Below are 22,308 nucleotides of genomic sequence, written 5' to 3' on the forward strand. Positions count from 1 at the left end.
TGTTCATTATAAAAACAGATCCAAGCCTCCATGAGCCCATGTACATTTTCCTTTCCATGTTGGCCATCACAGACCTTGGGTTATTGATAGCCACCATACCCACTGTACTGGGCATATTCTTGTTTAACTCTAGGGAGATCAGTTTCAATGCCTGTTTTGCCCAATTGTTCTTTATCCAGTCATTTCAATGCATTGAATCCTCCGTGCTCTTGTTGATGGCCTTTGGCCGCTTCATCGCAATCCGTGACCCACTGAGATATGACTCCATGTTAATCCTGCCGAGAATAGCCAAGATGGGACTGGTGTGTGTGCTAAGAGGGGTGGCCATAATGCCCCCACTCCTCCTTCTCCTGAAACGGTTCCAATTCTGTCAAGCTAATGTCCTCTCCCATGCGTACTGCATGGACCAAGAGGTTATGATGATGGCTTGTTCAGATATCAGAGTCAACAACATCTATGGCTTGTTTATTACAGTCCTAACGGTGGTGTTGGACTTGCTGCTCATCTTCCTCTCGTATGTGATGATTCTCAAAACAGTGCTGAGCATCGCATCCCACAAGGAGTTCCTCAGGGCCCTGAACACCTGCGTCGCCCACCTCTGCGCCGTCCTGCTTTTCTACACTCCAGAGTTCAGCCTGACTTTGATACACAGATTCTGGAATGGCTCTTCTCCCTTGCTTCAAATTGTCCTGGGCTACGTCTACCTTCTGGTTCCTCCTCTGATTAACCCAATTGTGTACAGCGTGAAAAGCAAACACCTTCGTTCGAGGATAATCAGGGTGTTCGTGAAGTGAAGGGTCAGATTATCACCCGGCCCCAGTTCTGGTGGCATAGGAAACAAGAAGCACAGGAAACGGCGACTTATTCCATCCTGGACCCTTTTATCTGTGATGACATGAGCTACTGATCTTCACTCTGTCCAGACAGGTTCAGATGGGGTCTAAGGCCTGAAGCAAGGGTATAGGGAGTGTTTCCACCCACTGTTGAGGACAGACAGTGCACTGGGGGATGGAGACCAAGGCAGGCCGCAGCATTTACAATGTGACTGTGTTCATGGAGAGCCAGGGGACCGGTAGGATGTTGGCCCATAAAGAGCCAAATTGCTGGGTGCTCCACCCTCAGAAATCCTGTCAATACTGTCAATAAAGGGAAGGGACGTGGATGTTGTTTCCCCTTGCACCTGGCCTGTCACTGTCTCGTCTCTGTTTAAACATCCTTGGGCCATGAAAACAGCTGCAGAGCTGTTGTGCAGTCACAGTTCTGGCCCTTTCCGAGCACTCTGGGTGCTGTGTAATCCATGAGGGCTGCGCCAGCTGTGGACAGGGGCTATTCAAGGGGCATGGACACCCACCCTCCCCCCACACCCTCAGCCAGGTGTTGGTGACTGAGTCATGTCAGAGACATCATTATTGCAGGAACCACAAGAGAAGCCATTCAGGGAGCTCCACCCCATCACACCACTGGTGGCTCTGAGCATAGGACACCTGCTGATCCCACGCCACATGGAAGCAGAGCAGAGCAGAGCTGGCTGTATGAGTCAGAGTCTGATAATCAGACGTCCTGGGAACAGACTCTGGCCCATATTCCCCTCCCCTCCATTTCTGCTGCCCCAGCAATACCAAGGGGTAGAACAGAGTCACAACTATCTTCTGTCGCAGCCCAGCCCATTCGGTGTAAAGTGACCTTTAGCCTGGGACTAGCACTTCTCCCTGTTCAGTCTGTGTTCCTCAGGTGTTTCCAGAATTTCTCTTGTGTGGGGAGTGAGGCCAAGAGATGATGTCACTCCCCACATTAAATAGCAGAAAAATACAGGTACCAAAATGGAGTTTAGTGTCATGTGATCTGGTTCCATGCCCTTGAATGCCTTGCTGAGTCATAGGAAGCATTCTCAGGAGGGTTTATCAGATGGGGTATAACCTTCTCCTAGAGACTCTTGTTTCCCCTAATGTCCCATTACCTGGAACAGGGCCTTCTCAACCGACTGTCTGGACTGTAAGAATTTTGCCTAGTGGCTGTCACCCAGGTGTAACTAGATTTGAAATACAGATACATAGTCAATATTAATAACTTCAGATGCAAAAATGAAACAGGCATACAAATAGGATCGTTATATTCTGAAAATCATAATTTTTCCATAGAAACCTCATAAGACTTTTTTTACAAGATGCATATAACTATGTCATAATCATATGATAAGCATACCACTATGATTAATATTGGTGACAATTTCACAACCACCTCCTCAGCTACCCTGGAACCTGCATTGGGCATAAATAAAGCTGAGGCTTTTGGGGAAGAGACAAGCTTTTCCTGTGGGGCAACTCGAGGTCTCAGGAGAGTATGCTCAGCGTGGCTGAGGGGGCTCCAGCCAGCCCAGGTATCCTCCAACATCCGTGGTGGAGGGACTCATTGCTCCAGCCATGGGGTCCTGTGGAAGCTCTGGGCTTCTCCGGAAGTGGGGGAGGGGGGTGTCAACACTTTGGCTCTGGGGAAGGGGCAGAAGGACTGTGGGTGGGTGGCTCCACATACCACTCTTGTTGCAAATAGTAAGGAAAGCAAGAGATAAAAAGACAGAAAATATCATGATGCCTCTATCTAAATCCGTGGTATACCCACACCTTGATTACTTTTTGTAGTTCTGTTCATCTTATCTCAAAAAAGATATATTTGAATTTGAAACAGTACAGAGAAGGGTGACAGATATGTTTAGGGGCATGGAACAGCTTTCATATGAGGAGACATTAAAAAGCCTGGAACTTTTCAGCTTGGAAAAAGAGAAGACTAAGTGGGGATATAATAGAGGTCTATGAAATCATGAGTGCTGTGGAGAAAGTGAATCAGGAAGCGTTCTTTACCCCTTCATAGGAACCAGAGGTCACCCAAGGAAGTAAGTAGGCACAAGGTTTAAAACAAACAAAAGAAAGTACTTTTTACACATAAGAACGGCCTTATTGGGTCATATAAATGGTCCATCTAGCTCAATATCCTGCCTTTTGACAGTGGTTAGTGCCAATAATTCATGGGGAACTAACAGATGACTGTAAGTATAGAGTGATCTATCCTGTGTCTTCTCCCAGCTTCTGACTGTCCGGAGTATGGAGCTTCATCCCNTATCGGGGACAGTTTCACAACCACCTCCTCAGCTACCCTGGAACCTGCAATGGACATATTAAAGGCTGAGGTTCTTTGGGAAGAAACAAGCTTTTCCTATGGGGTGACTCGGGGTCTCAGGAGAGTAGGCTCAGCGTGGTTGAGGGGGCTGCAGCCAGCCCAGGTATCCTCCAACATCCATGGTGGAGGGTCTCATTGCTCCAGCCATTCGGGTCTGTGGAAGCTCTGGGCTTCTCCGGAATCAGGGGAGGGGGGTGTCAACAGTCCGGCTGTGGGGATGGGGAAGAAGGACTGGGGCTGGGGGGGCTCTACCCACCATTCTTGTTGCAAATGGTAAGAAAAGGGATAGATAATTGATGCCTCTATATAAATCTGTGGTATACCCACACCTTGATTACTTTTTGTAGTTCTGTTCATCCCATCTCAAAAAAGATATATTAGAATTTGAAAAAGTACAGGGAAAGGTGATAAAAATGTTTAGGGGTATGGAACCGTTTCCATATGAGGAGACATTTAAAAGCCTGGAACATTTCAGCTTGGAAAAAGAGAAGACTAAGCGGGGATAAAATAGAGGTTTATATAATCATGAGTGCTGTGGAGAAAGTGAATCAGGAAGTGTTCTTTACCCCTTCATAAGAACCAGGGGTCACCCAAGTAAATAAATGGGCAGCGGGTTTAAAAGAAACAAAAGAAAGCCCTTTTTACACAAAGTAGAGTCAGCTGTGGAACTCATTGCCAGGGGATGTTCTGAAAGCCAAAGGAATAACTGGTCCAATAAAGAACTAGATAAGTTGACCGAGGATATTTCCATCAATAGCTATTAGCCAAGATGATCAGGGATGAAAAGCTCCATGTTCTGAGTGTCTCTAAACCTTTGATAGTGAGAAGCTGGGAGAAGACACAGGGGATAGATCACTCTATAATAATGACACTCATCTGTTAGTTCCCTCTGAAGTATCAGCACTAACCATTGTCAGAAGACAGGACACTGGGCTAGATGGGCCATTGATATGACCCAATAAGGCCGTTCTTATGTTCTTAAATTGTTCCACTGATCAATGGGCTGCTAGAGACTGGCCATTTCCGGGGGCTGCCTGTGTTACAGAGCTGGCAAAGCCACCCTAGCCAACGTCCAGGGGCAGTTCAGTGTGGGATGCTGATGGAGTTTAGTACTGACAGAGGCTAGAGCAGGTCTGGATAACAGAGAGGTTTTCCCCACATTTGAATTATTGACCTGAACTGAAATGTTTCCTTTTCATCCATATTTTAGGGGGAGTTTTCATGCAAAATAGATCATTTTTTTCAGAAAGTCCAACCCCAGGTTCTTGGCTCCACAACAGAACTTGGAGGCTTTTCATCTTATACTTCCTCGCAACATAAATGAAATTTGCACTGACTGAGACTGTGGCTGGACTCAAGGTATGGAAAGATCAAAATCTCCTGCCCAGTCTATGGCTGGGGTACTGTGCCCATCAGCTACACTAACCAGCCCTCCCATCTCTGTGCAGCCCCCTCCACCCTGTACAATGCCCCTTCAGCAGATCCTGCGGACAGTGGCTACTGTGACAGGCCCTGGTAGCACATCTCTGATGAACCTGTGGTAGGAGGGAGCTGGAGAAGGTCCTAGAGCAGTTGTGAAGGCCCAGAGATTGTGGGTGGGTGGGCCTAGCTACCAGTAGAACACTGAGATCTGTGCATAACTTTGGGGATCCTTATATCCTGGGTCCCGTCTTTCTTTCCTCAGGGAGAAGGGAAGGGACATTGACTCCTGGAATCCCCCTGGAATCTGAAATTTCCACGTACGGAGCCTTGTGACATCGCCCTTTCCTGGCTTGCACTCTGGGTTTGTAATGTAGGAAAGGGGGCTGCCGGAGATAAATCTAGTACTATTTTATTAATTATTTTTATTACTTTATTCATTCTATTTTATTTCAGCAAGATTACAGCTGTGACAGCATTATCGTTACCATTTGGCCACCCTCGAGGTAGCCATGTGACTAATCATCACCATACGGACAGTGATGACAAGACCAGATTCCAGAAATATAATCTGCAGCAGGGTTTCCACTGCAGTCCAGTTGTGTAGCATCACCACACATCCCCTGTGACTTGGCCTCTTGCCGTTTCCCTTTGGCCACAACAGAGGTTTAAACTGGTGCACAGAAAGCCAAGCAGCTGAGGTTCCCTGATGGCCAAGTGGCCCCCAAGGGAATGTGCAGGCATGCTTCATAAAGACACTTGCCTCCCTATCTGAACAGATACTGCCTGCTGCCCTTGCAACCTCTCCGATGACTCCTTGTCCTTTAGGGTGAAGACCTCTGATCTCAGCGGCTCCCCTTCTAGCAGGAATTGGGTACGTTGGCAGGTTTCACTACTTTTAAAATGCAAAGTGATGTGTAAAGGCTGCAAGCTGCTTCCATTGGCACATGTTCTGTGCAGTAGCAGAGCACTTAGCTGGGCTGTCGGGGTGACTCAGTGACGGGACTGGAGGACAGGCAGCACTGGGTAGCTTGGGAACCCGTCCCCTATATCTGCCCATGGTCCACAGTGCGGTGTTCACGCTGCACAGAAATCTGACATTCAAAGCTACCTCAAAGTGTTAAAACCCCGATGCCCAAGTCAGGATTTCTCAAGGGGTCTCATTTCTCGAGGTGCCGTGTGCTCTGGGCCAGATCCTGCCAGGGGCTGAGCGAGAGGAGACCCCACGGAATATCAGTGTCTAGTTCCCAGTCGCCTCAGGTTTATTTGCTCCTGGAAATTGAACCTGAAAATTCATTTTCAAAGTTTTTATTCTCTGGCTCGATTGTGAAGGCAGGAATTCGGAGCTGTGTTGCTCTGGTGGTAACTGGTCCAATAGGGCATATTTCTGATTCTTCACTGGCTGAGGGTTCCAGCACTTCTGCCCTGTGGATAACCCTCAGAGTTACAGGACTACCTGAATCTCTGTCCACTCTCTGGTCTCCAAATGCCAGATGTCAGGCCTCGTAACCTTTCCTTTCATGCGGTGGAATCCCACGATCCTCCCAACCTCAGACTAGGCCCTGGGTTACAACACACTGCGGGGGACTGTGCTTGTCCAGCAGGTCCCAGTGGGTTCCAGACCTGTGGTTCTTCCCTTTGTGAGCATGTGACTAGTGCTGAGACGAGTGATCAGTCAGCCTTCTTGAACCAGACACTCTTTAATCTGAACAGTAGTAATAAAGCATAACATGGGAGAATAAGATGGTTTTCCAAGAACAGTGTGTACATGTCTCTGACCCCAAGTCCTCCCCATCTGATGCAGACAGAGGCAGGCCCAGGGCCTTCAGACTTCCCCAGCGGTGTCTGTGCCTGTCAGTCTGAAGAGCTTCTCAGCAAAAGCTGCCCCATCTCTGGACAGACTCCCAGCACTGGCAAAACAAGCTGTGTAATGTGGCTGGAGCCCGGAAATAGGCTCTTCCCAGCTTGTAGCTCCGGTGTTGTCTCTCAGCCTCCCTAAAGTGCTGAGTGAGCGATGACTTTTCTTAATCTGTGCCTCCCATCCTGTTTGTTTTCCCGCAGCCTGCATTTAAACTACGAAGGGCCAAACTGTTTACACCCAATAAAGTCTTAACATAAATATCCCAAAACTTAACTCAATATAATTATACAGAAAACTTCCCAAGAACTGGGTTTAACACACACATTCATTATGGCAGGTGAGTACCATGTCTGTCCCAATGACTTTTCCGGGTCCTCTGGATATTATGAATACAGGACAGAGAGAGAGAGAGAGAGAGAGAGCAATAGACTATTTCTCTGTGTGAAACGAAGTTGCACTTCCATGACTACTCATGCATTTGACTTTCAAATCCACTTCCTGCAAACCTTCATTCTGGCTGAATAACTGCTGATGCAGTTACTATGTACTAGAGAGTGAGCGCTCAGGGAATGGATATTTTCTATACTGATCCAATGCCTGTTACCACTCCGGGTACAGGCTACAGACTGACAGAACAGAACCTGAGGAGAACCAGTCAACTATTAACCCGGGGACAGAGGAGCTACTAGACTTTTCTTTGCTGACAAGCCACTGAATGAGGGCTGAGACACTGTGATCTTTTCAGGTTCTGAAGAAATCCAGATGACAGACGCTACATTTTAAATCCCACAATAACCAAAGAAATCATCTCTGAAAGAAGATCAGAGGGGAAAGAATGGGTTGACAAGTGTGGACTAAAGTACAGATGTGGAAATGTTATGCCAAAATTTTTCATTGTAATAGAAACATGAGAAACCAAACTTTCAAGACATGATTGTATGTTGAAAGCCATCAGTAGAGTTGTTGGAATCTCTACAGGAAGGAGCAGTGGTGACTTCACTGCTTAATGGCTTTTGCTTTCGAAAGTACATCAGAAGTACTTCACATGCTGTTTGTAAAGAGTTTATGCTATGAACTCCTTTTTGAGTGAATCATAAAATCATAGAAGATTAGGATTGGAAGAGACCTCAGGAGGTCATCTAGTCCAACCCCCGCTCAAAGCAGGATCAAGAGCAACTAATTCATCCCAGCCTGGATTTTGTCAAGCCGGGCCTTAAAAACCTCTATGGATGGAGATTCCACCACCTCCCTAGGGGAACCCATTCCAGTGCTTCACCACCTCCTAGTGAAATAGTATTTCCTAATATCCAACCTAGACCTCCCCCACTGCAACCTGAGACCATTGCTCCTTATTTTTTCATTTGCCACCACTGAGAACAGCCGAGCTCCATCCTCTTTGGAACCCCCTTCAGGTAGTTGTTGAAGGCTCCTATCAAACCCCCCCTCACTCTTCTCTTCTTCAGACTAAATAACCCCAGTTCCCTCAGCCTCTCCTCATAAGTCCTGTGCCCTAACCCCCTGAACATTTTCGTTACCCTGCACTGGACTCGCTCCAATTTATCCACATCCTTTCTGTACTGTGGGACCCAAAACTGGATGCAATATTCCAGGTGTGGTCTCACCAGTGCTGAATAGAGGGGAATAATCACTTCCCTTGATCTACTGGCAATGCTCCTACTAATGCAGCCCAATATGCCATTGGCCTTTTGTCAAAAGGGCACACTGCTGACTCATATCCAGCTTCTCGTCCATTGTAATCCCCAAGTCCTTTTCTGTAGAACTGCTGCTTAGCCTGTCGGTCCACAGCCTGTAGCGGTGCCTGGGATTCTTCATTCCTAAGCGCAGGACTCTTCACTTGTCCTTGTTGAAGCTCATCAGATTTCTTTTGACCCAATCCTCCAATTTGTCTAGGTCACTCTGGACGGTATCCCTATCCTCCAGTGTATCTACCTCTCCCCCCAGATTACAGTCATCTGAGGGTGCAATCCATCCCTTCATCCAGATCATTAATAAAGATGTTGAATAGTTGTATGATACTGTCTCCTGGTAACTAACAAGAAGCTGTTTCTAATCAGGGGCATGAACACAATACCTCTGCAATACCTGTGCAAGACTTCTCAAAAAAGTTCTGAGAAAAAGACCACTGATCTGTGTTTCAGCAAAGAGCAGAGCAGAGGTTCAGGAAAGGGAGTGTAATAGTGGTTGTATGTAATTTTCACCATTAGCTGTTACACGAACATGGCTGAAGTCACTTGTACACTGAAGGGGATATTAGGGCAAACCTACTGTTTGCACTATTCATACATTTGTGATGCCAACCCCTCCCCCACCCAGATGAAGTAACTGTCCGTGTCACCTTGGATCTTTGTAGATAGCTACAGACCCTTCCATGGGGAGAGGGAGAAGTTCCTGTGAGAATGAAGAGAAACCTGTAGGATGATTGAACTTTCTGGATTCAGTCAACATTGGCCAGGCAAAGCACTTCAGCTTCTCCTGGAGGGATTCTTGGGGGTCAGAGTGTACCACTGGGAGCATTTTTTTAGGGAAAATGAATAGAGCCTGGTTCTTATTGAATTTACACATGTAAATCTGGAGTCATGCAGTTGAAGTCAAAGCTAGTAAATTCAGAACGTGGCCCTGGCAATTTATCCCATGTGCTGCAAAGAGGCAGTGGCATCATTTGGACTCTCAGGAGTGGAGCAAATAATTATATCTATCTATCTATCTATCTATCTATCTATCTATCTATCTATCTATCTATCTATCTATCTATAATGAGGCAATGAAACACATTTATAAATATCTTCAATGCTCTTGTTTGTACACATGTCATGATACAATGGGCCACACTCAGAAGAGGAGGGCCAGAAAGGGTGTCTGTGGGAAGGTCACAATTGTAAAATCACACAGTGCTCAAGTAGGCTGCGGAACTCCCAGACACAGGATATGAATGGAGCAAAGAGCTTAGCAGGATTCATAGAGGGACTGGATATTTATATGGGTAACCAGAAAATCCAAATACACTAGTAAGGACTGATTTGAAAACCATTTCGAATTCCTCTAAGCCTTCCTGATTTACACCACAAAATATCTCTAACTAGTAGGTGTCAGGGGGAAACTTTGAGAACAGGTTATCTCATAACTTCCTATTGCGGGGCTCCTTCTACCTTCCTCTGAAGAATGTGGAACTGGCGAGTGGTTACTGGGGTAGATGGACTACAGGTCTGATCCAGTCTGGGAATATCTATCATGCTATCGGTGGTGTAAATCCAAGACTTTGTTTTTGCTAATTTTTCTTTAGCTCCTGGGAGTCTCCAGACTTGCACTGAGAGCAGGAAGATGTCTCGTTAAATAACATCTAGTTTTCTGTTCTTTTTCCTTTCAGGAAGGAAAGTTCAAAACTTCTTGGATCTGCCCTGTACATAATGGCAGCTGTCAATGACACCAAATTCAAATCTGCAGTTTTCCTTCTCACTGGGATACCTGGGCAGGAACACATCCACAATCTCTGGATCTCTCTCCCCTTGTGCTTAATATATGTTATTTCAATATTAGGAAATGCAGTCATTCTGTTCATTATAAAAACAGATCCAAGCCTCCATGAGCCCATGTACATTTTCCTTTCCATGTTGAGCATCACAGACCTTGGATTATTGATAGCCACCATACCCACTGTACTGGGCATATTCTTGTTTAATTCTAGGGAGATCAGCTTTGATGCCTGTTTTGCCCAGTTGTTCTTTATCCAGTCATTTCAATGCATTGAATCCTCTGTGCTCTTGTTGATGGCCTTTGACCGCTTCATCGCAATCCGTGACCCACTGAGATATGCCTCCATCTTAACCCTGCCGAGAATAGCCAAGATGGGACTGGTGTGTGTGCTAAGAGGAGTGGCCATAATGCTCCCACTCCCCCTTCTCCTGAAACAGTTCCAATATTGTCGAGTGAATGTTCTCTCCCATTCTTACTGCATGGACCAGGAGGTCATGATGTTGGCTTGTTCGGATATCAGTGTCAACAATATCTATGGCTTGTTTATTACAGTCGTAATTTTGGTGTTGGACTCGCTGCTCATCTTCCTCTCTTATGTGATGATCCTCAAAACTGTGCTGAGCATCGCATCCCACAAGGAGTTCCTCAGGGCCCTGAACACCTGCGTCGCCCACCTCTGCGCCGTCCTGCTCTTCTACACGCCAGAGTTCAGCCTGACTTTGATACACAGATTCTGGAATGGCTCTTCTCTCTTGCTTCCAATTGTCCTGGGCTACATCTACCTTCTTCTTCCTCCTCTGATTAACCCAATCGTGTACAGCGTGAAAAACGAACACCTTCGTTCGAGGATAATCAGGGTGTTCGTGAAGTGAAGGGTCAGTTTATTACTCGGCCCCAGTGCTGGTGGCATAGGAAACAAGAAACAAAGTGCACGGTGACTTATTCCATCCTAGACCCTTCTATCTGTGATGACATGAGCTACTGATCTCTATTCTGTCCAGACAGGTTCAGATGGGGTCTAAGGCCTGAAGCAATGGTATAGGGGTTGTCTCCACCCACTGTTGAGGGAGGGCAGGGCACTGGGGGATGGAGACCAAGGCAGGCAGCAGCATTTACAATGTGACTGTGTTCATGGAGAGCCAGGGTACCAGTAGGATGTTGGCCCATAAAGAGCCATATCGGTGGCTGCTCCGACCTCAGATTTCCTTTCAATACTCTCAATAAAGAGAAGGGACGTGAATGTTGTTTCCCATTACACCTGGTCTTTCACTGTCTTGTCTCTGGTTAAACATCCTTGGGCCATGAGAAAAGCTACCGAGCTGTTTTGCGGTCACGATGCTGGCCCTTCCTGAGCGCTCTGGGTGCTGTGTGATCCATGTGGGCTGCGCTAGCTGTGGACAGGGTTATTGAAGGGACATGGACACCCACCCTTCCCCCACACCCTCAGCCAGGTGCTTTCGACTGAGTCATGTCAGAGTCGTGATTAACGCAGGAACCCCAGGATAAGCCAACACCACTGTTGGTGGCTCTGCACACAGCACACCTACTGAGCCCACTCCACATGGAAGCAGAGCAGAGCTATGTATGTGAGTGAGGGTCTGACACACAGGAGTCCTGGGAAGAGACTCAGGCCCATATTCCCCCTCCCCTCCATCTCTGGTGCTCCAGCAATGCAAAGGGGTAGAAAAGGGCCTCAGCTCCCCAACAGAGTCACAGCTATCTTCTGTCCCAGCCCAGCCCATTCAGTGTAGGGTGACCACCTTTTCAAAAGGAAAGAGCAAGACACATGTGTGACGAAGTAGGACTGTTCTTAATGTTTTCTCTGAATACTGTGTGTGTGCCTCAGTTTCCCCTATGCATTTCGTAAGTCTCTAGGTGGAGGGATAAAGGCCAGTGTGCATGAATCACTGACACTCTGTCTCCCTGGCAACCAATGGCCAGGGCTCTTCCCCTCTGCAAGGGAAGAGCTAAAGGTGAACAAAGAGATCAGGTGACCTCCTGGCCTGGGAAAGAGATAAAAGCCCAGAGAACGAGGGGATGGAAGGGGTTTCAGTTGGGTTCTCACTGGGAACAGGGAAGGGAGTGCAGACGGGGGTGCCTGGCTCGCTGGGCCCCAGAATGGACTCGGCTGAGTGGTCCCGTTCTCTGTACCTACAGGCTCTGTTTTAGACCGTGTTCCTGTCATCTAATAAACCTCTGTTTTACTGGCTGGCTGAGAGTCACGTCTGACTGCCAAGTGGGGGGTGCAGGACCCTCTGGCTTCCCCAGGACCCCACCTGGGCGGACTCGCTGTGGGAAGCGCACGGAGGGGCATATGCTGAATGCTCCAAGGTCAGACCCAGGACGTGAAGACGTGTGAGCTTCTTGCCCTCCACACAGTCTGCTCCAAGGGAGAGGAGGCTCCCCAAAGTCCTGACTGGCTTTGTGGGGAGCAGTTCCAGAGCATCGCCCAGGGACTCCGTGACAACATGCAAGAGTCCTGGCCTCTCCATGGCCTCACCCCTGCCCTTCTTCTTCCCTCTGAACTGCCATCTCCTGCTCCTTCTCTTCCCCAAGCCCGAACCACTGGCCAGGCCGGATGTCAGAGCCAGGCAGTGGTAAAAGAAGCCTAGGGAGCAAGTGCCTCTCTCGGGAACCCCAGACTCTCCACCTGCCCCATTCAGGGGACCTGCCTCGAGGGGAAAAAGAGCAGGGTGGGCCTCATAGCAAGGGGGGATAAAGACCTCAGCCTCCTAACAGAGAAAAATGGGCTCTGTCCATGAGCAGGTGTGGATCGGCACTGCAGGAAATATGGACAAATGCTGTTCTGGAGTTTTTCAGTCCACATTAGGACTTGAACAGTGCATTTTGGGACTCTCCTGCCCAATTCAGGATGTGTGGTCCACCTTAATTCAGTTGCCATTAGAGATGGCGTGTTGGGGACTATCCCCTTTATGGTAGGAGATATTAGAGGGGTCAGTGAACCGTTGATCCAGGGTGTGACCCTATAAGATTCCTTAAAAAGCAACAGAGGGTCCTGTGGCACCTTTAAGACTAACAGAAGTATTGGGAGCATAAGCCCAGGACCCTCTGTTGCTTTTTACAGATTCAGACTAACACGGCTCCCCCTCGGATATAAGATTCCTGTAAGATTTGGAGCTGACAGAAGCTTTGTAGAGCCAGCTAGTGGGAGGGAGGAAGATGGTCCCGGGGAATAGGTAGCGCTTTGGGAAATCCCAGGCTACTGATTTCTTAAGGGCCTAGGACAAGGGCCTTGTAGGGCAGGGCATGGCTTCCTTCACTCCATGCGAAATGGGAGGAGCCTTAGGAGGGCAGGCGGGCTGCATCCTCTCTCGAAGCATGGGCGACCCCAGCAGGGGACGGACAGCTGCCCTCGCTCAGCCCAGGGGAAAGGGACTGAGATATCATGGGTACCAGCTGGGGAGAAGCCAGTGAAGTTGCAGCAAACCTCAAACAAGACTGACCCCAGCAAGCGGGGTGGGGGAGGGGGGAAGAGGGGCTCCTGAATAAAGGTGGAGGATGGAAACGGAGGGTAGGAAAGCCTGTGTTTTGTAGACGACTGAATTAATGTGACCCCACAAAAGGGGCTCTTGTTTTAAGTATCCCAGGCTGAGAGTATGTCATTGCAAGGACCTTACAGGGAAGGGCAGGGTATCTGCTATGCTACCTCAGGCTCCAAGAGGCACTCTGGTGTGGCCCCTGTCTACAGGGTCTTGGCCAGAGTGGGCTGTGCTCTTGCAAGCCATTACCACTGGGCGCAGATCAGCCCAGCCCCCAGGCTGCTCTAAACTCCGCTGAGGCAGGTGGAGAACAGGCCAGTGAATCAAACCCCTGTAACAGTCTCCTGGCCCTCCCGGCTCTCTACAGCTGAGGTGGGAGCTCTGCTGGCACAGCAGAGAACTGAGCCAGGCCTGTCACCGCTCAGATGGCTGGAAGGCTGTTCCTGTGGTCTGGCACTGCTCTGTGACTCAGGACAACAGGGTTTGAGTCCCTTGCTTTGCGCAACTGTGGGCAAGCCATTGGCTGTCTCCGAGCCTCTGCACAGGTGGATAATAGCCCTGCCCTGCCTCACAGTGGTGGCAGGAGGATAAAGACATTCAAGGTGCTCAGATACTCTCAGACCCTAAGATCAGGACTATGTCAGGGTTTACCAGGGCAACACCTGTGACATTTGTATATAAAAGGCTTCTTACCACAGCCCCTGTGACAGCTGCTTCTGGGAAGCCCCGTGACTCCAGTACTGTGGTGTCTGTGGCAGATGTAGGGGTGCTCAGGAATGACAGTGAGGAGTAGATAGTGGATTTCTGAGGGGAGTGTTGGAGTGTCACAGTTATGCCGGGAGTTTCAGCAGTCACTGGACCGGCGTTTGCGAGCCCTTGAGGCTGAATGGGTCTAACTGACAAGCAATGGATCCATAGCCACGGGGGCCTCATCTTAGACGTCTGCTGGGAGAAAGCAGTCAGAGGGCAAAGGTCAGCTTCACCCCTTGGCCCTGTAACACAGACACAGCTGAGCACTACAGTGACTGGGCCCAGGCTCACACAGGTTTCAGCAAAGGCTGCTTCCACAAGGAAGGGGCAAACAGATGGGAAGATGCTTTCAGGGAGTTAGAGGCAGACTGGGCTTGGGTCACCACCCTATCTATTAACAATCTGATTGGCCTCATTTGCCTCTGAGCTGTGTCTCAGGTACCCAGTGACTCTATGAGCCTGTCACTGTTATGTCCGGCTGTCTGTGGCATAACCCTGTTCCTTATAACCGGGGGCTCTGTAGTCCAGAGCAGAGGGACATACCGTCTCTGCCACTGGTGGACTGTGTGACAAGAAATGTGAATTAAGCAACTCTTAGTGCCTTCTTTTTGGGGTGCTCCAATTGAGATATGGCCAGCAGTGCCACCTCTTGGGATTTTATTGGGAGTCTCACAGGTATTTCCTGTATTTCTGAAAGCCCCAGCCTGTGCAATCAAGACACTGTGCAGGATTCTCAGCTCTTGGTTTTCTTTAGAAAGTTTATTTAAACAAATGACCTGCAGAAAATCTAGAAAACCTGAGGCAGGTGACCCCAATGGCTCAGAAACCAAAGCCAAGTGAAAATGAACCCCACATTCGTGTATATTTAAATCTCATGATTTCTAAATGAATCCCATGTTTTTTTGGTGGTGGGACTCGCAGTTAATGAAGATGCTTAGCGATACCTAATGTAAGGGATCTGAAAAGCAATGAGAAAAAGACACAAAAACTATGAGCAAATTTTTAACATATGTTATAAACGGTAAGCCAGCCAAACAATGAGTGGGCTACTGGAAAATTGAGGTGCTAAAGGAGCACTCAAGAGAGACGAGGCTGTTGTGCAGAGGATAGATGAATGTTTTGCCTTAGTCTTCACTGCAGAGGATGAGAGATTCTTTTCAGCTTACAAATCTGAGGAACTCCCCACATCGAGGTGTCAGTGGAGGAGGTTGTGATGCTGCACCCCAGATTCATCATAGTGGTATGATTATGAGATAATTATGACATAACCATGATGCATCTGGTACAAGATATGTCTTGAGAGATGTCACTGGAAAAGTTCTGATTAGCAGATTATGATTATCCTATTTGTGCGCATGTATCATTTTTGTACCTGAAGTTATGAATAGTAATGATGAATCTGTATTTTAAATGGGCTTACTCTGGGTAACACCCTCAAGTAGCCTTTTAAGTACAACAAGGAAGAAGCTAGCCAGTGCTGATGGCTCATCAACAAAGATTAGGGACCATGAAAAAGCTTAGCCTTCCTGTGACATTTCAGCCAGCCTATGAGTGATGGTTACTATGACTCAGCAGGGCATGCCAGGTCATGGGACAAGACCGTATGACACTGAATTCTATTTTGGTACCTATATTTTTCCACCAAATGGGCTGGGAACTTGGCTTGAAACAAAGGGTTCTCACCGTATTGAAAAACTATACAAGGTGGGGAGTGACATCCTCTCTTGCCCTCACTCCCCACACAAGAGATCTCCTAAAAACGACTGAAGACAAAAGTCTGAACAGGGGGAAGTGCTGTTCCCAGGCTAAAGGGATTTCCAGCATGTGTATGAAAACTTGGTGGTTTCCTTCTGTCACCAGGCAGGGTGAAAAATTGATAATTCATATCATGTCCATCTATTACTTTACGCTTATTTTGCATTTTTATTTATTTGCTATGTATTCTGTTTGGATCTGCCTGCTATCACTGATAAACACTTAAAATCTTTCTCTAGTTAATAAACTTGTTTTATGTTTTATCATAACCAGTGTGTTTTGTGTGAAGAGTTTTGGAAAATCTCAGCTCTGTAAATGAAGTTTTTTGCATATCTTTCCCATGTCGAGGGGAAAGCCACCTATATTAATGAGTATGCATTCTGCAGATCCCTGTGCAGTAGAAGATGGCATAATTCTGGGTTTATACTTCAGCAAGGGTGCAAGGCTGCGGAGATGGGAAATTGTCTGTTGTCTCCTGTTTGTCCTGGAGTGGCTTAGGTAAAGCACTCAGGTAGCTCAGTTGGTTTTCAGCACCAACTACTGTCATGTCGGATGATAACAGGGCCTGGAGCATCTGGTTGTGTCAGCAGAAGAGCAGTGTGGAGAGGCGCACTGAGCTGAATGGATAGGGAGTTCAGTGAGAAATCTGGTCCTATATGATTATTATTATGAATTGTATTTATTTATTTATTTGTTTCAGCAAGATCACAGCTGTGACAGCATCATCGTTACCGCTCACCACCCGCGAGGGAGCCATGTGACTCATCTGAGCAATACGAACAGTGATGACAAGCCCGGATTCCAGGAATAGAGCCTGCAGCAGGGCTGGTGCTGCAGTCCACCTGGGCAGCATCACCCCACATCCCCTGTGATTGGCCTCCTGCAGTTTGCCATTGGCTGTGACAGGGGTTAAAGCTGGTGCACACTAAGCCAAGCAGCTGAAGTTCCCTGATGGTCAAGGTGCCCCCAAGGGAATGTGCAGACATGCTTCATAAACACAGTTGCCTCCCTATCTGAACAGATACTGCCTGCTTCCCATGCAACCTCTCCTCTGATTCCTTGTCCTTTGGGGTGAAGACCTCTGCTGTCAGCGGCTCCCCTTCTAGCAGGAATTGGGTACGTTGGCAGGTTTCACTAGTTTTAAAATGCAAAGTGATGTGTAAAGGCTGCAAGCTGTTTCCATTTGCAGATGTTCTGTGCAGCGGCAGAGGACTCAGCTGGGCTGTCGGGGTGACTCAGTGACAGGGCTGGAGGGCAGGAAGCACTGGGTAGCTTGGGAACCCCTCCCCTACATATGCCCATGGTCCACATTCAGTTGTTCAAGCTACATAGAAACCTGACATTCAAAGTGAGCTCCGAGTGTTAAACCCCAAAACCCCGAGTCAGGATTTCTCCAGGGGTCCCATTTCTAGAGGTGCCGTGTGCTCTGGGCCCGATCCTGCCAGGGGCTGAGCGAGAGGAGACCCCACGGAATATCTGTGACTAGTTCCCAACTCACCTCTGGTTTATTTACTTCTTGATAGAGAACCAGCAAATACATTTTCAAAGGTTTTATTCTCTGGCTCGATTGTGAAGGCAGGAATTCAGAGCTGTGTTGCTCTGCGGTAACAGTTCTGATAGGGCATATTTCTGATTCCTGATGGCTGAGGCCTCCAGCACTTCTGCCCTATAGATACCCCTCAGAGTTACAGGACTACTTGCATGTCTGCCCCATCTCTGGTCTCCAAATGTGGTTCTTCCCTTTGCGAGTCTGTGACTAATAATGAGACAATGACAAACCAGCCTTCTTGAACAAAATACTGTTTAATCTGAACAGTAGGAATGAAGCGTAACATGGGAGAATAAGAGGGTTTTCCAGGAAGAGTCTGTATAAGTCTCTGACCCCAAATCCTCATACTCTGATGCAGACAGAGGGAGGCCCAAGTCCTTCAGATTTCCCCAGCGGTGTCTGTCCCTGCAGACTAAAGAGCTTCTCAGCAAAAGCTGCCCCATCTCAGGACAGGCTCCCAGCACTGGCAAAACAAGCTATGTGATGTGGCTGGAGCCCGGGAATAGGCTCTTCCCAGCTCATAGACTCATAGACTCTAAGTTCAGAAGGGACCATTATGATCATTTAGTCTGACCTCCCGCATGATGAGGGCCACAAAACCTGACCCACCCACTCCTGGAAGAATTCTCTCCCTTGACTCAGCTGTTGAAGTCCCCAAATCATGATTTAAAGACTTCAANTGCATTGAATCCTCTGTGCTCTTGTTGATGGCCTTTGACCGCTTCATTGCAATCCGTGACCCACTGAGATATGCCTCCATCTTAACCCTGCCTAGAATAGCCAAGATGGGACTGGTGTGTGTTCTAAGAGGGGTGGCCGTAATACTCCCATTCCCCTTTCTCCTGAAACGATTCCAATACTGTCAAGCGAATGTCCTCTCCCATTCTTACTGCATGGACCAGGAGGTCATGATGTTGGCTTGTTCAGATATCAGTGTCAACAGTATCTATGGCTTGTTTATTACAGTCATAATTTTGGTGTTCGACTTGCTGCTCATCTTCCTCTCTTATGTGATGATCCTCAAAACTGTGTTGAGCATCTCATCCCACAAGGAGTTCCTCAGGGCCCTGAACACCTGCGTCGCCCACCTCTGCGCCGTCCTGCTCTTCAACACACCAGAGTTCAGCTTGACTTTGATACACAGATTCTGGAAGGGCTCTTCTCCCTTGCTTCCAATTGTCCTGGGCAATGTCAACCTGCTGGTTCCTCCTCTGATTAACCCAATCGTGTACAGCATGAAAAGCAAACACCTTCGTTCGAGGATAATCAGGGTGTTCGTGAAGTGAAGGGTCAGTTTATCACTCGGCCCCAGTGCTGGTGGCATAGGAAACAAGAAACACAGGACACGGCGACTTATTCCATCCTAGACCCTTCTATCTGTGATGACATGAGCTACTGATCTCCACTCTGTCCAGACAGGTTCAGATGGGGTCTAAGGCCTGAAGCAATGGTATAGGGGTTGTCTCTACCCACTGTTGAGGGAGGGCAGTGAACTGGGGGAAGGAGACCAAGGCAGGCAGCAGCATTTACCATGTGACTGTGTTCATGGAGAGCCAGGGAACCAGTAGGATGTTGGCCCATAAAAAGCCATATCGGTGGCTGCTCCAACTTCAGAATTCCTGTCAATACTCTTAATAAAGAGAAAGGACGTGGATGGTGTTTCCCATTACACCTGGTCTGTCACTGTCCTGTCTCTGGTTAAACATCCTTGGGCCATGAAAAAAGCTGCAGAGCTGTTTCGCGGTCACATTTCTGGCCCTTCCTGATCGCCCTGGGTGCTGCATGATCCTTGAGGGCAGCGCCAGCTGGGGACAGGGGCTATTCAAGGGGCACAGACATGCACCCTTCTCCTGTGCCCTCAGCCTGGTGCTTGTGATGAGTCATGTCAGAGACATCATTAATGTAGGAGCTGCAAGAGAAGCCATCCAGGCAACCCCCTCCTCATCACCACCGCTGGTGCACACCTGATGAGCTCACTCCACATGGAAGCAGGGCAGAGCTGGCTGTGTGAGTGAGGCTCTGACCCTCAGGTGTCCTGGCAAGAGACTCAGGCTTATATGTCCCTCTGTTTCTGCTACCCCAGCAATTCAAAGGGGTGGAAAAGGGCCTCTGCTCCCCAACAGAGTCATGGCAATCTCCTGTCGCTGTCCAGCCCATTCAGTGTAGGGTGACCACCTTCTCAAAAGGAAAAAGCAAGACACATGCAGTAGCCCTGCCCACTCCATGGCTTCACCCCTAGCCCTCTTTTCCCCCCCTGAACTCCCACCTCCTGCTCCTTCTCTTCCCCCAAGCTCCACCCAGTGACCAGGCTGGATTTCAGAGCCAGGCTCTGGTAAAAGAAGTCCAGGGAGCAAGTGCCACTCTGGGGAACCCCAGACCCTCCACGTGTCCTGTTCAGGGTATGTGGCCTCGGGGGGAAGAGGAGAAGGGTGGGGCCTCATAGCAAGGGGGGGGCTAAAGCTCTCACTCCCCCAAAAGTGAAAAGTGGGGCTCTGTCCAAGAGCAAGTGTGGTTTGGCACCACAGGGAATTCGGGACAAATGCTGTTCCGGAGTCTCTCAGCCCACACTAGGACTTGAACACTGCATTTTGGGACTCTCCTGCCCAATTCAGGATGTTTGGTCCACTCTAATTCAGTGGCCATTAGAGGTGGCATCTTGGGTACTGTCCCCTTTATAGGTAGGAGAGATTAGTGGGGTCAGTGAACCATTGATCCAGGGTGTGACCTTTTAAGATTCCTGTGATATTTGGAGCTGACAGAAGCTTTGTAGAGCCTGCTAGTGGGAGGGAGGAAGATGGTCCCGGGAAATAAAATTTTGGGAAATCCCAGGCTACTGTTTTTTTAAGGGCCTGGGACAAGGGCCTTGTAGGGCAGGGCATGGCTCCCTTCACTCCATGCGATCATCTAGTCTGACCTCCTGCAGAATTTCACCCAGTTACCCCCATATTGAGCCCAATGACATGTCTGTGCACAGCTTGTGTTCATCAGAGAGATTTCCGCTCTTTTTGGCTCATTAGGAGATTTCTGGTACTGAGCGGAGAACCTGAACTCTTCCCAACAACCCTTCATGATAAGGTCTGTCAATAGCACAGCCCCCTTTGACGTTGGAGTTCTGGGCCACTCCTGCAGCTCGGCTTAGAGGGGGGAATAAGGATGTGCTTCCAGAGAGCGTTAGAGTATTGCCTGGCCAAACAGAGTCCTGTTGGGCTGCCCCTCGGTCTGATCCTGACCCCCATCTGCTCCGTGAGCAATGAGCATTAGAGATGGACCTCACACCCTGCACACAAATTTCCAATATCACCAAGTTTGGGGGTAGCTGGATCAGGGTTTTTGTATCCAATAGGGAGTTAGCAAAGGCATGTGGAGCTGGGCTTGGGTTACGACCCTATCTATTAACAATCTGATTGGCCTTGCTTACCCGGTGTGTGCTTTTGTCATGCCTGAGCAAGAAGAGGAGATCGTCTGAGCTGTGTCTCACGTACCCAGTGACTTTGTGAACCCATCGCTGTTATGTCTGGGTGTCTGTAGCTTAACCTTGTTCCTTATAACCGGGGGCTCTTTAATCTAGTTCAGAAGGACACACTGTCTCTGCCTCTGATGGACTGTGACAAGAAATTAACCAACTCTCAGTACCTTTGGTTTTGAGATATGGCCAGCAATGCAACCTGTTGGTTTTTTACACTATTTCCTGTCATTCTTAAAGCCCCAACTTCTGCAATGCAGACACTGCACAGGATTCTGAGCTTTTGGTTTTCTTTAAAAAGTTTATTTAAACAAGTGATCTGCAGAAAAGCTAGAAAACCTGAAGCAGGTGGCCCCAATGGCTCAGAATCCAAAGTCAGAAACGAACCCAACATTAGCGTATTTTAAATTCTCATTATTTCTAAACCAATCTCATGATTTTTTGGCAGCGTGACTCACACTTATTGAAGGGGCTTAGTGATTCTGAGTACCTAGTGTAAGAAATCTAAAAAGCAATGAGCAAATGACACAAAAACTAAGCAATTTTTTAATGTACATCAGAAGCGGTAAGCCAGCCAAACAATGAGTGGGGCTAAGGAAAATTGAGGTGCTAAAGGATCTTTCTAGAAATATCAGGCTGTTGTGCAGAGGATATGTTTTGCCTTAGTCTTCAGTGCAGAGGATGAGAGGGAGATTCCCACACCTGAGCCATTCTTTTCAGGTTACAAATCTGAGGAACTCCCCACATTGAGATGTCAGTAGAGGAGGTTGTGATGCTGCACCCATATTCATCATAGTGGTATGATTATGAATGACTATGACATAATGACAGGTTTCAGAGTAGCAGCCGTGTTAGTCTGTATCCGCAAAAAGAACAGGAGTACTTGTGGCACCTTAGGGACTAACACATTTATTAGAGCATAAGCTTTAGTGGGCTACAGCTCACTTCTTCGGATGCATATAGAATGGAACATATATTGAGGAGATATATATACACACATACAGAGAGCATAAACAGGTGGGAGTTGTCTTACCAACTCTGAGAGGCCAATTAAGTAAGAGAAAAAAAACATTTAAAGTCATAATCAAGCTAGCCCAGTACAGACAGTTTGATAAGAAGTGTGAGAATACTTACAAGGGGAGATAGATTCAATGGTTGTAATGGCTCAGCCATTCCCAGTCCTTATTCAATCCTGAGTTGATTGTATCTAGTTTGCATATCAATTCCAGCTCAGCAGTCTCTCGTTGGAGTCTGTTTTTGAAGTTTTTTCTGTTGTAAGATAGCCACCCGCAGGTCTGACATTGAATGACCAGACAGGTTAAAGTGTTCTCCCACTGGTTTTTGAGTA

The 22,308-nt window shown here is 48.0% G+C and overlaps 3 protein-coding genes across 3 annotated transcripts; all 3 read left to right on the top strand.

The window, feature by feature from the left end:
• Positions 1–215: 215 nt before the first annotated feature.
• Positions 216–794, top strand: LOC117883512 (olfactory receptor 51G1-like). Its single transcript, XM_034782849.1, has one exon. The coding sequence runs from the start codon at positions 216–218 to the stop codon at positions 792–794; it is 579 nt and encodes a 192-aa protein (XP_034638740.1).
• Positions 795–10,236: 9,442 nt separating this feature from the next.
• Positions 10,237–10,815, top strand: LOC117883558 (olfactory receptor 51G1-like). The gene has a single exon (XM_034782981.1). It carries the CDS (start codon positions 10,237–10,239, stop codon positions 10,813–10,815), a length of 579 nt encoding a protein of 192 aa, XP_034638872.1.
• A 4,007-nt stretch (positions 10,816–14,822) lies between these two features.
• Positions 14,823–18,783, top strand: LOC117883608 (olfactory receptor 51G2-like). Its single transcript, XM_034783110.1, has 2 exons — positions 14,823–14,868; positions 18,170–18,783. Exons 1-2 carry the CDS (start codon positions 14,823–14,825, stop codon positions 18,781–18,783), a joined length of 660 nt encoding a protein of 219 aa, XP_034639001.1.
• Positions 18,784–22,308: the final 3,525 nt, after the last annotated feature.

The sequence above is a fragment of the Trachemys scripta genome, chromosome 1, assembly GCF_013100865.1.
Source record: "Trachemys scripta elegans isolate TJP31775 chromosome 1, CAS_Tse_1.0, whole genome shotgun sequence".
NCBI classification, from domain to species: domain Eukaryota; kingdom Metazoa; phylum Chordata; order Testudines; family Emydidae; genus Trachemys; species Trachemys scripta.

Excerpts from the sequence above, each read along its gene's own strand:
- LOC117883558 (XM_034782981.1), top strand. The coding sequence starts at position 10,237 with ATGGCCTTTGACCGCTTCATCGCAATCCGTGACCCACTGAGATATGCC.
- LOC117883512 (XM_034782849.1), top strand. The coding sequence starts at position 216 with ATGGCCTTTGGCCGCTTCATCGCAATCCGTGACCCACTGAGATATGAC.